This window comes from Leiobunum rupestre, chromosome 2 (genome assembly GCF_980474605.1).
Source record: "Leiobunum rupestre chromosome 2, qqLeiRupe1.1.hap1, whole genome shotgun sequence".
NCBI classification, from domain to species: Eukaryota; Metazoa; Arthropoda; class Arachnida; order Opiliones; family Sclerosomatidae; genus Leiobunum; species Leiobunum rupestre.
In genome coordinates, this window is record NC_143385.1 from 65,014,628 (window position 1) to 65,026,989 (window position 12,362).

The window sequence follows — 12,362 nt, forward strand, 5'->3', positions numbered from 1 at the left end:
TTTACTCTAGATCTATGGAAAATTCTGTTATTATTATTTAGACCTTTGAAAGGTTTTTATTTTAAACGTTGAAATAAGTTTTGTACTGAAATATAAGTTGATCAAATTTATTAACTTCTGATAAATGTAAAAGTTAAAAACTGTCTAATTTTGGAGTTAAAAAGTCAGGGGAAATACTGGAGGGGAAATATGAGATTCATAGGCCTGGCAATGTGGGGAATTCGGACATAAGGTACTAGAGACACCTAGCGGACACCGTAGTCAAAATTTCGTCCGTGTGTTCGTTGAGACTTGGTTAGAAATACGTGCCGGTTTTAAAATCGTGTTAAAGATTTATTTATTTTGTCTTCAAATTAAATAAACATCTCCGAAATTAGTTTCGTAGAATCGAGGTAGAATATTCGTGTTTCAACTTGTACAAAAAATCCTTGTGAATAGAATGAAAAGTAGGAAAAATTTATAGAGACAAAAATTCCGCCTATTTTTACGATGGCGCTACGCTCGTATGTCCGAAATTGTATAGCTCTCGCGTTGCCGAAGCTAAAACAGCGGGTCCGTGATGGGGAAATACAAATTTCTGTTCCAGGTACGCAGTATTATATTCCTAGGGAAAATAACTTAAAATGGTCAGGGAATTTGAATCTCTAAATTTTGTGGCAACCCTGAATTTGTTTTTAAGTTACTTATGACTATGAATGTATTGCCATTTACTCCACCCAGAACAATTAATTAAATTTTAATTTGACTGGATACCCCGGCGTTGTAGTATGGGCTAGAGAGAGCCTTGTAGACCTTTTCATAACGTTGGCTGTTTAACCTCTTTAATATCTATGATCCCTCTTTCGTACTTGTAAACGGGCATAACCGATAATATTACCAGGGTGACCAGACTTCCTATATTTCCTATTTTTTCAATGCCTTCCTATAAATTCCTTTAATTTTACCTTATTTACTATATTTTCCTATAATTTCACCAGTTTTCATTCATTTTACTGGTTGTACTTATTTTGATTTTCAATTTTATTTTGAATTTCCGCCAAACAATAGTTGTCATAATACACAAAAATAATAACTTGTTTTTCTGTGTAGTTTAACCCAAAAACCTTTCGTCGTCGTGTACCCATATGTATCCTATATTTTACTTTATTTGGCCTATTTTTATATTTTCTCTATTTTGCCTATGGTGTTTCCTATATTTTCCGTTATTTTACGCATTTTGTATCCTATATTTTCTTATAATTCGCGTTCAATTTTCCTATTTTTCCTATAAATTTTTCGTGTAATTTTCGTTTTCACCCTGTATTACCAAAAGTATATAAGACATTCAAAAAGTTCCTAAGTCGGGCTGGGTTCCAGCTTTGGCTATAGTTCCTCCCCCCTCTCATGCTAGGGAAAAACTAAACAGAATCAAATCAGCCCGGTATCTCATTGGTTCCCTACCACTGACGTCACTCAACGCGATTGAAGCGCACCCAGTGATGGGCACCGCTCCTCCCTTTTAAGAGGTCTTTGTAACTTTGAGCGGTAAAATATATTTTCTGCTCTCAAAATTGAGCGGAAATTCAAGGGCGCCTATTCCAGCTCTCTAAAATGAGCGCCTATTAGGACTTTCAAAATTAAGCGGAAATTCAAGAGCGCCTATTCCAGCTCTCTAAAATGAGCGCCTATTAGGACTTTCAAAATTAAGCGGAAATTCAAGAGCGCCTATTCCAGCTTTCTAAAATGAGCGCCTATTAGGACTTTCAAAATTAAGCGGAAATTCAAGAGCGAATATTCCAGCTCTCTAAAATGAGCGCCTATTAGGACTTTCAAAATTAAGCGGAAATTCAAGAGCGCCTATTCCAGCTCTCTAAAATGAGCGCCTATTAGGACTTTCAAAATTAAGCGGAAATTCAAGAGCGCCTATTCCAGCTCTCTAAAATGAGCGCCTATTAGGACTTTCAAAATTGAGCGGAAATTCAAGAGCGCCTATTCCAGCTCTATAAATTGAGCGCCTATTAGGACTTTCAAAATTAAGCGGAAATTCAAGAGCGCCTATTCCAGCTTTCTAAAATGAGCGCCTATTAGGACTTTCAAAATTAAGCGGAAATTCAAGAGCGAATATTCCAGCTCTCTAAAATGAGCGCCTATTAGGACTTTCAAAATTAAGCGGAAATTCAAGAGCGCCTATTCCAGCTCTCTAAAATGAGCGCCTATTAGGACTTTCAAAATTAAGCGGAAATTCAAGAGCGCCTATTCCAGCTCTCTAAAATGAGCGCCTTTTAAGACTTTCAAAATTGACCGGAAATTCAAGAGCGCCTATTCCAGCTCTCTAAAATGAGCGCCTATTAAGACTTTCAAAATTAAGCGGAAATTCACGAACACCGATTCGAGCTCTCAAAAATGAGCGGAAATTAATGAGTGGCTGTTCCGGTTCTAAAAATTTTGAGAGCGTGAGCGGTTAACACGCGAGAGACCAGTGTGCGAGCTGAGTGGTTCGCTATCGGAAGTGCCCATCACTGAGCGCCCGCTGGTGTTAAATTCGGACATGTCGTCTTAACATACTCATAATTCCGTAGTATAAACAAGTACATTATTGGTATAATAAATTATCGTAGATGGCGCCTCAATTATAATTACTACCACCATAAACTCTTTTAAACTCCATTTAATTTCCAAGTCATTGCCTGAAAGCTAAATCCACAAGTCTTAAAAAAATACGTGGTTTTGTCTTTCAGGCGAGGAAATACGTGAGATTTGTTTTTCTAACGGTACTTTACCGTTGCAGGTACTTGGAGGCTTACCGGTACGCCAATTTCGAGAGGGAGGTGGTGATGCCGACGTCAGCTTCCGGACCCTTCTCGACGGGGCCCGTTATGTTGAGCGCCGGCAACGTGAACGTCAACGCCACCACCATGGCCCAAGCAGCTGCAGCTGCCGCCGCCGCCGCGATCCAATTGGCAGCGCCCACGCTCCAGGCCCAAGAGCTGGTCGCCAAGAGACCCAGGCTGGCCACGGGACTCGACCAAAAGGCCCCCATCAACCAACAACTACTCATTGACACCCGGGAGTTGGTCGAAGTCAAAAAGGTTCGTACTTTGGAATCGTCAATGAGGCAAATTTTTAAGAAGTGGCAGGGTTGGTTGATTTAACAGGGTTCGTACATGACCTGGAAAAGTCAGGGGATTCGAAAATTACCCCAAAAGGTCGGGGAATTTAAAAATTACTCCAAAAGGTCAGGGAATTAAAAATTACTCCAAAAGGTCAGGGAATTAAAAATTACTCCAAAAGGTCAGGGAATTAAAAATTACTCCAAAAGGTCAGGGAATTAAAAATTACTCCAAAAGGTCAGGGAATTAAAAATTACTCCAAAAGGTCAGGGAATTAAAAATTACTCCAAAAGGTCAGGGAATTAAAAATTACTCCAAAAGGTCAGGGAATTAAAAATTACTCCAAAAGGTCAGGGAATTAAAAATTACTCCAAAAGGTCAGGGAAAAGTAAGGGAATTTGAAAATTACCCCAAAAGGTCAGGGAATTTGAAAATTACTCCAAAAGGTCAGGGAATTTAAAAATTACTCCAAAAGGTCAGGGAATTAAAAATTACTCCAAAAGGTCAGGGAATTAAAAATTACTCCAAAAGGTCAGGGAATTAAAAATTACTCCAAAAGGTCAGGGAATTTGAAAATTACTCCAAAAGGTCAGGGAATTTAAAAATTACTCCAAAAGGTCAGGGAATTAAAAATTACTCCAAAAGGTCAGGGAAAAGTAAGGGAATTTGAAAATTACTCCAAAAGGTCAGGGAATTTAAAAATTACTCCAAAAGGTCAGGGAATTAAAAATTACTCCAAAAGGTCAGGGAATTAAAAATTACTCCAAAAGGTCAGGGAAAAGTAAGGGAATTTGAAAATTACCCCAAAAGGTCAGGGAATTTGAAAATTACTCCAAAAGGTCAGGGAATTTGAAAATTACTCCAAAAGGTCAGGGAATTTGAAAATTACTCCAAAAGGTCAGGGAATTTGAAAATTACTCCAAAAGGTCAGGGAATTTGAAAATTACTCCAAAAGGTCAGGGAATTAAAAAATTACTTCAAAAGGTCAGGGAAAAGTAAGGGAATTTGAAAATTACCCCAAAAGGTCAGGGAATTTGAAAATTACCCCAAAAGGTCAGGGAATTTGAAAATTACCCCAAAAGGTCAGGGAATTTGAAAATTACCCCAAAAGGTCAGGGAATTTGAAAATTACCCCAAAAGGTCAGGGAATTTGAAAATTACTCCAAAAGGTCAGGGAATTTGAAAATTACTCCAAAAGGTCAGGGAATTTGAAAATTACCCCAAAATGTCAGGGAATTTGAAAATTACTCCAAAAGGTCAGGGAATTTGAAAATTATTCCAAAAGGTCAAAAGGTCAGGGAATTTGAAAATTATTCCAAAGGGTCAGGGAATCTGAAAATTATTCCAAAAGGTCCGGGAAAAGTCAAAGAATTTTAAAATAACCCCAAAATAAATCGGGCAAAAGATTTTTTAAAGATGTATCAAAAATACATATCATAAATACTTTTCAAGATTTTACCTCAAACCATTCATTTATTCTACAAAAATGAGCAGGGAAAATTTGGCAATTTGGTCAGGGAATTTAATTCCGGAAATTTTGTACGAATCCTGTTTAAATAAAAATTTAAATTAAGTGATTTAAAATCATTGGATTTCAATGGAGGAATAAAAAATGGTAAAATTTAAGTTCTTTAAAAATTAAAATATAGAAAATCTGAGGGAACTAAAATATTAAATAGTAATTAAATAAAAAAATTTAATTAATATTTCATTTAATTCAAGATTAGCTAACTGATAAAAGTAAAATATGATCCGTTAATTGTACAGGAAAATTGTTTAAAAACCAATAATAGCTTATGTAAACTGGAAAGGCTAACAAAATAGTTTTGAACCTATGCATTGTCAACTGATAGTCGGAGAAGATCTTTTCACAGGGGTAAAGCCATTAGAGGGCTATTTTTAAATAACCGAAGTGTTAAAAGATGGCGTCAACAGTCGGAATCGTGGAAAAATATATTTTCCGATTTTTATTTTCGAATCTTTAAATTTCTTTATGGTTAGCTTTGTTCCCTAAGGGTTGGGAAAAAAACGGCTTTTTTTTTAAATTAAAAAATCTAGTATGGTTAAAACCACTAATAAAAAAAATGCTCAAATTGCTTATATCTAGCCCTCATTACTTCGTAAAACGACGTAGCAGACGACAGAAAGTGAAGGTTAAAGGGGTTCCAAAGTTCGGTGGCAAAATATGTGTAAAGCCAGTAAAGTGCGAAATTTACGGTTGACTCTGCCAAGGCTGAGTGAGGGGTTGGGGGGAAGAAAAGCATGCTCAATTTTCTTTTTTTTTGCCACCGAACTTTGGAGCCCCTTTAAGTTTTAGTTTCGTTTTCGAATAAAAATTGCAGAATATTATATTCTGATTTTTCATTTGAAATAAATAGTATTAATTAGTAGTAATTCATTTCTCAATATTTTTTTAATAAAAAAAGTGCGTTTAACCATGGATTTTTTCGGTGGTTAAAACCGGCTTAAACTAGTCTGGCTGGTTCTTGCCAACCCTGGGGGCCTATTCTGTAAATATTCGAAATCCAATTTTCGATCGAAAACTAGATTTCGAACTTCGAGATCTCGACAAATGGTATTCGGTGAAGATTTCGAATAAGCAGAAATCAATGCAAATTGTCGAAGTCGATTTCGACATGGTATAGGGTATCGAGATCGAATTCCCAGTCGATTTTTTACAGAAATGCCCCCCAGGACCTTCCTTCCCATATAAGTTTAAAATAAATAGGTGTTTCTATAAAATACGGGAGGTCACGTGCGTGTAAATGTTTTATACGTCACTAGCTGTATAGTTATTGAAGATAGGGAATCGATAAAGATATCGCAATTTGAAGTCCACGTGCGAAACACGCCGTGCCAATAAAGTACTAATAGCTTCAGCCTGTGACGCGGAGAAAAACATATTATACTTTCATTTTTTTGGTTTTATTTTATGGAAACACTTATTTGCGCCATCTAGTATAAATTAAGAGCATTAAAATCGAACCTCTAAATGTTTACAAAAAGAGCGGTTATTGTCGAACTTTCGTAAACCATCTAGAAATATCTTTTAAAATGATTAAAGTTAATTATTTAAGTCTATCATTTGGGTATCTTTTTCCCTTGGTGGAGGTCGTCTAACTTCGCTATTAATAATTAGACAATCTTTCTTTCAACAAACTCCGCAAACTCCCATTGTATTCTGCATTTCATATTTTTTCCATTGTGTTCTTTGGCAGTGAACTGTGCATTTGACCTAGAGTCTGACGTAATTCGTCAAGCGTGTCTTTGTCATTTTGTAGTCCAACAATTTCACATGCATTATAATTCTAGGCAAGAGTTAAAAAGATAATCGTAGTCTCCTTTCCTGTTAGGCCTTAGTTACGCTACCTTTACCCTTTCCCTAGCGTTTATCCTTACTGCCAACCTAAATACGTCGCAGATTGACGTCTATGATAGTGAGTTTTTTTTTTGTCATCGCATCCGCCATGCTTTCCAATTTTTTTTTACGTTACGTGTGTTCACTTCCAATATTATTGAAAAATTAGGTATTTGTTACTTTATGTATTTATTGTATCTGTAAATTACGATTTGGTCACTTTTTAGATTTTGTTTTAATTAAAATGAAATTTATCGATTTTTAAACAATTATCAGTTTTTTTAGTCTAATTGATGAGATACTTAGATTATGTAACTGATATAAGCGAAAATTAAATGAAATATTAAATTTAATTACTATTTTATATTTTAGTTGACTCGGATTTGATTCGTAGTGAAATCGATTTTTAAATTTTAACCTACTGTTTTTAAATTTTTGTGATTTATATAACTGATTTATTTAAAGAAAAACACACTAACTTTACTTTAATTAATTGAAAATCAACTAACCTTGGTAATTTTAATTATTTTTTAAGGTTTTATTTTTGAAGTTAATTAATTCAGTTTCTTGCTGTATTTTGAAATAGGTGGAAAATATATTTAGCTTTTCTAAGACCGAGGCACTGACCTAGATTTTTGTTTTCTTCTTTTTTAGTTGATGGCAGTTCACTTTCACTAGATTCTAAACTTTCCTTTATCTTTTTGGCACATTTAAAGTCTGCCCTATTCCAAGATAATTCTGTTCTTAGATAACTTTTTTCTTTGGACTAACTCTCTTCCAAGCCCCACTCCTTCTCCCTTCGCCTCTGGGTAAGATATTATTACGACTAAGGCTTATATACCCAACCAACTCTAACCTCGTTTTGGTTCTGAACTTGACAATTCTTTCGAATTGATAGGGAAGTTAGCGTTCTATATTTCGATCCTCGTTTGGCGTCATTTTTATCGCCCCAAAAAATATTTCACAGATAATAATATTTGAATAATTACCACGTTAATTTAAGGGCGTTGTTTTTATTGACACCCAGCGGCGGTTTTCGGAATTACGATGCGTTGAAGCAGACGCTATTTTAACACGGTTGCCAATATGCTAGGCATTTTTCGTTCCAATTTATTTTTTAACATCAAATATATATCAGGGTTGCCACGGCACCCTGAAATACCTGGAAATGTCAGGGAATTTAATTTCGGTTTCAAATAAGAAACCTCTACTAAAATATAGGTTAAAAAATGCAAAATTTGCCACAAAATAAGTCGGTAAATCTCCGGAGATGGTCAGGGAAAACCTGGAAAAGTCAGGGAATTTGAACGTGTATAAAATGACAACCTTGATTTAAAGCGTTCTTGGTTAACAGGGTTGCCGTATAATTTCGATGTGAAATAAATTGAGAAGAAAGAAATAATTCAACCCTGTTAAAATAGTGTTGGCCTATTGGGTGTTATTCTAAAACACCGGGGGCTCCAACGTTCGTACAAATCCCGTACACTTTAGAGAAAAATGATTTTATGAATCTGAAATACCATAAATCTAGCCGAAAATCAGTACCAAAATCTCGTAATCTGCCAATTAAACCGGAAATCAATATGAAAATGGCGCTCTGAAATCTCAAAATCAGTTTCTGATTTCTGAAATCGCTTTTAGATGCCAAATTTGCAAATGCTAGACTCCTCTCTTGCTAAAACCCGCCGCTTGGTGTCAGTAGGATGTAGGAAATTCAATGTTGGCCCATTCATAAACCGTAAACGCACGGGAATATCTGCCCTTTATAAATACTTTTAGGTTTGGGGAAAAAGTTTTTTTAATTTATGCTTTTCAAATTTGAGTAAACAAATATTAACCAAATAGGAAATTATGATTTATATAAATAACCTGTTTTAAAAATGTTTCCTTCATCGTCGTTAAATCTGTTCTTAGATTATTTTGAGGGGGAGAAAAGTAAGGAATAGATGACTCTAACCACTGCCTTCTATAATGCAGTGCTGTAACAGTCATCCAATGCATCTATGAATTGAATCTCTTTTTAAAATTTTATGATTTTCTTTCCGCTATTGCCTATGTGTAACCTTATTTTAATATTTAATTTAATTTAACAAAAAAATTTGGGTAGTAACTGATTTTTTAATTTGAATCTGTATTTAATATCAATAATGGTATTTAATATTTCAATTAAATTTAATACTGTTTTAACTTCGTATTATTACGTGATTGTAAGTGAAATTTTAACGTTTCATAATTTCATAATTCTGTCACTTGCGGTGATAATGGATATCTGTTTATCTATACAAGTGCAGTAGTTTTTGACCACCTGTTAATATCTTATGAACTGTAATCAGTAGCTGACTTTATTACCACGCGCAACAAAGCTTAAGAATGCTTTATTTTTATCACATCCGAACTATGATCCTTACAAACTAAACACACTCTCTGATAACTGCCTGAACCTAATTTAAATTGTCACTTTAATTTTGATAACGTAATCTCCTATATTGACAAATATTTTTTAGAAAAAAATGAACTCTCTTGCTAGATAATGTAGGTTTGAAACAAGCTTGCGTCTGGGGTTAGAGATAAGCTTCCCAAGTCTTATATTGTGCATTTATCTTTCAGGAACCTGCTTATACCCCTCAAGTGGAAGCGATTTCACCTACGTTACCCTCTGATGATGTACGCCATGACCTTTCACCTCAGCGGACATCCAAAGATAACCTACTACAGTCGATTAACAAAATTGACCGGGAAATATCGCAGGTTGAATCCCAAATGACGAAGTTAAAGAAGAAACAGGTATTGTTTTTCACATCTTGTAATCCAATTTAAATGGGTAACATTAATCTTACCCTATTTTTGTTTCTTTTTGTAGCAAGAGCTAGAAGCGGAAGCTGCCAAACCGCAAAATACAAAATCCCACGTCACTGTATCATCTACTGTAGAGCCAAAACAAATGAGCATAGCTCAAATCATTTATTCAGAAAATAGGGTATGTTGTATTGTAAAATATCTTCAATCCTTGACAAATTTTTTAATACTGATCATTTTCTAGAAAAAAGCTTCCAGTTCCCATCAAATGTTAGAACCTTATGGACCCAAAGTAGATATCGTAAGTGAGAAAGCGGTATTGCGTTTGTTGTTAATTTTATTATTTTAATAAAGACTTGTTTTCTTCATAGCCCTTATACAATCAGCCAACAGATACCAAGGTTTATCACGAGAATAAAATGAGGTACGTTGTCTATTGTGTTTTCCTCCCACTGTTTGTATATCTTGTTTAATTATTTTTTGTTTTGACAGGTTTATGACCCTTAAAAAAAGATTATTAGCGTATTTCAAGAGGAGACAGCAGGAAAGGCTTACTAGGGTAATTTTACATATTTTAAATATTTTTTTTCTACATTTTAATATTCTGTTCGTCAAGGTTTTTTTAATAGTTTTAATTTAGGTTTTCGTTGTTTGTATGTTAATTTTTTTCTAACACACTGCTGAAGTTTTCTTATGCGAATAGTCTAGGAGTTTCTTGATGATTTGGATTTTTTTCAAGCATTTATTTTATTTAAATGGATTTTTCAGTTTTAAAGGGAATTATAGAGTAGTATCACCTCGTGGCTTTGGCCATGGCTGCCATTTTAGGCGCGTTTTTTTCTCTATAGGAAAAAGCATGGGTGACGTGCGTGATGTAGCACTGACACTACTCTATTTAGATGTACTAATGCTTCATTGCTGTCATGCAAACTTTAACTGGGAAAACTAAACATTAGAAATCTTATTTCAGAAATCCCAGTTACGTACTCACACTGAAATTTTTTTGAGAATTTATAATAAATGCAAGTGGTCTAGTTACTCATTTATTCGGGTATATAAACAAGCAAATGAGCTATTGTTAAGTTTTATATTAGCCAAAGCGTAATTTCTAATCACCGTGCCTGTTTCTATGGGCTATATCCCTTAGACATTCCAAATGTAAACATATATAATTTAATTTCCTGGTTACATTTATCAATAATCTATACTAACTTAGATATAGTTTTAGACATTTTTAAATATCTCCTGTCTATTTATTCATAACATAGGGGGATAATAAACATAAGTATGACACTTCCTATTCACCCAATGCATATTTTTTAATAATAGTCTGTATTGCCAATGACAATGTAAACCATAATGTACCCACTGACTGACAACTCTTCGTGAATGGCTCCTAGTATTTGGAGGAAGCCCGGATAATTGGCGACCGTACGATGGCAGCCTTTTCGACAGACCAGCCTAGGCCGGCCTATTGAAATGCTTACCATTGGAAAATAATGATGAATTATTGAATCGGAAGATAAAAATAACTTATAAACACTGGCTCCATTTCAGAATTTAGTTTTTTTCAAAATTTCAAACCTAAATGCGTGTACACTCTTATTTCTCGCCAACAAACCAACTATTTGGCCAACCGATAGAGTAGGAAGGGACGAATTTCCTGTTCGGAAACTTCCTATTTCGCAATCACTCCACGACAGACTATCATTAACTGAATTCGTTCTGTGCCATACATATTTTATTATCCACTTATGATAATACCAAGAATGTATTGAAGTTACTAAGAATATTGGACTACAGGATTCTGATTCCCATCCTCGCAGCCTTTGTAGCTTAAATTCGTCTGCTTTCCAATTCAAGTTTGCTATATGGTATAACCTTGAATGCGCCTTAAATGCAGACGAACTTTCTCCACAAAAGCTGTGAGGATGGTACCAGGGGTTAATGCTATGCTCAAATATTCTTAGTAACTTAAATACATTCTTGATAATACATAAATTATGAATATCTTTTTGTCTCGCATATTTTTTCTAAACTTCAAATTTTCTATACTTAGGAGGATTATTTGACGGAAACTTACTCTAAACTCATGCAGGAGTGGCTGAAGAAAATAGAGAAACGGGAGAATAACGCAACTAAAAAGTATATCAATTGAATTGATTTATCTAGTTATTGATGAACTTAATCTTATTAAACCTATTTCAACTTCATTTCAGAGCAAAAGATCAGAAGCAAAGGGAGTTCTTCGAGAAACAGTTCCCTGAATTGAAGAAACAACGTGAAGATCGTGAAAGGTTTTCTCGCGTTGGCCAACGGATACGTAGTGATGCGGAGCTCGAAGAGATTATGGACGGCTTACAAGAGCAAGAGTTGGAGGACAAAAAAATGCGTAGCTACGCTGTGATACCACCCATATTGCTGGATCCTAAGCAGAGACAAATTCAGTTTATAAACCGTAACGGTCTGGTGGAAAACCCGATGGCAGAGTACAAAGAACGGCAGCTGCTCAATATTTGGACAGAGCAAGAACGGGAAATTTTTCGCGAGAAGTACCTTCAACATCCAAAAAACTTTAGCATCATAGCATCATACCTTGAGAGGAAGGTGCGTGTTAAGATTTAATGTCTTGAGCCAACATTTTCGCGAAACGTTGTGGAGAACAAGAGTCCAAAACCAAGTTGCTGTGCGTGTTAGCCACCAAAATGCTTCAAGAAAAACTTGATTTTTTGAACAAAACCTTAGCTCTAGATATTTAATCCTAGTAATTTTCATTAAAAGCCGTTTTTTGAATTAAACTAAATGATATTAATATTAAATACCAATGAAAATCAACGTATCTTTTTTTTTTTTTAAAGATTTACAGTAGTTTTCTTCAGTTAATGCACCAATTCACAGCAATGTTTGGTGGAGTGAACATGGTGGCAACATGGTTTAAAACAAGAGCAGAAAACTACTCGTGTTCACTAACAAAGTTGGGCAAAAATGTTGGCTCATGAGACTGGGCCTTCAGTTAATTTATCTGCGTGTGTTTTAAAGTGACGGAACTCTCAGAAATGCTTTTAGTATTTGCAAATTTTTCATTTGTTCTTCTGTGATGTGAAGTCTTTTATAGGGGC

The 12,362-nt window shown here is 34.9% G+C and overlaps 1 protein-coding gene across 3 annotated transcripts in view; it reads left to right on the forward strand.

Annotated features, from left to right (window-relative positions):
* The window catches only part of LOC149958765 (uncharacterized), a 69,208-nt gene that overhangs the window by 28,124 nt on the left and 28,722 nt on the right, over positions 1 to 12,362 (forward strand). For 2 of the 3 annotated variants that reach the window (XM_090166144.1, XM_090166143.1), the window contains exons 4-11: positions 2,768 to 3,068; positions 9,055 to 9,231; positions 9,308 to 9,424; positions 9,488 to 9,544; positions 9,615 to 9,667; positions 9,736 to 9,802; positions 11,303 to 11,388; positions 11,463 to 11,850. In XM_090166144.1, the coding sequence (XP_090022270.1) occupies positions 2,768 to 3,068; positions 9,055 to 9,231; positions 9,308 to 9,424; positions 9,488 to 9,544; positions 9,615 to 9,667; positions 9,736 to 9,802; positions 11,303 to 11,388; positions 11,463 to 11,850 (1,246 nt within the window). Of the gene's footprint in view, positions 1 to 2,767; positions 3,069 to 8,869; positions 8,980 to 9,054; positions 9,232 to 9,307; positions 9,425 to 9,487; positions 9,545 to 9,614; positions 9,668 to 9,735; positions 9,803 to 11,302; positions 11,389 to 11,462; positions 11,851 to 12,362 lie in introns of those variants that run through there. The other variant, XM_090166145.1, reaches the window with a different exon arrangement.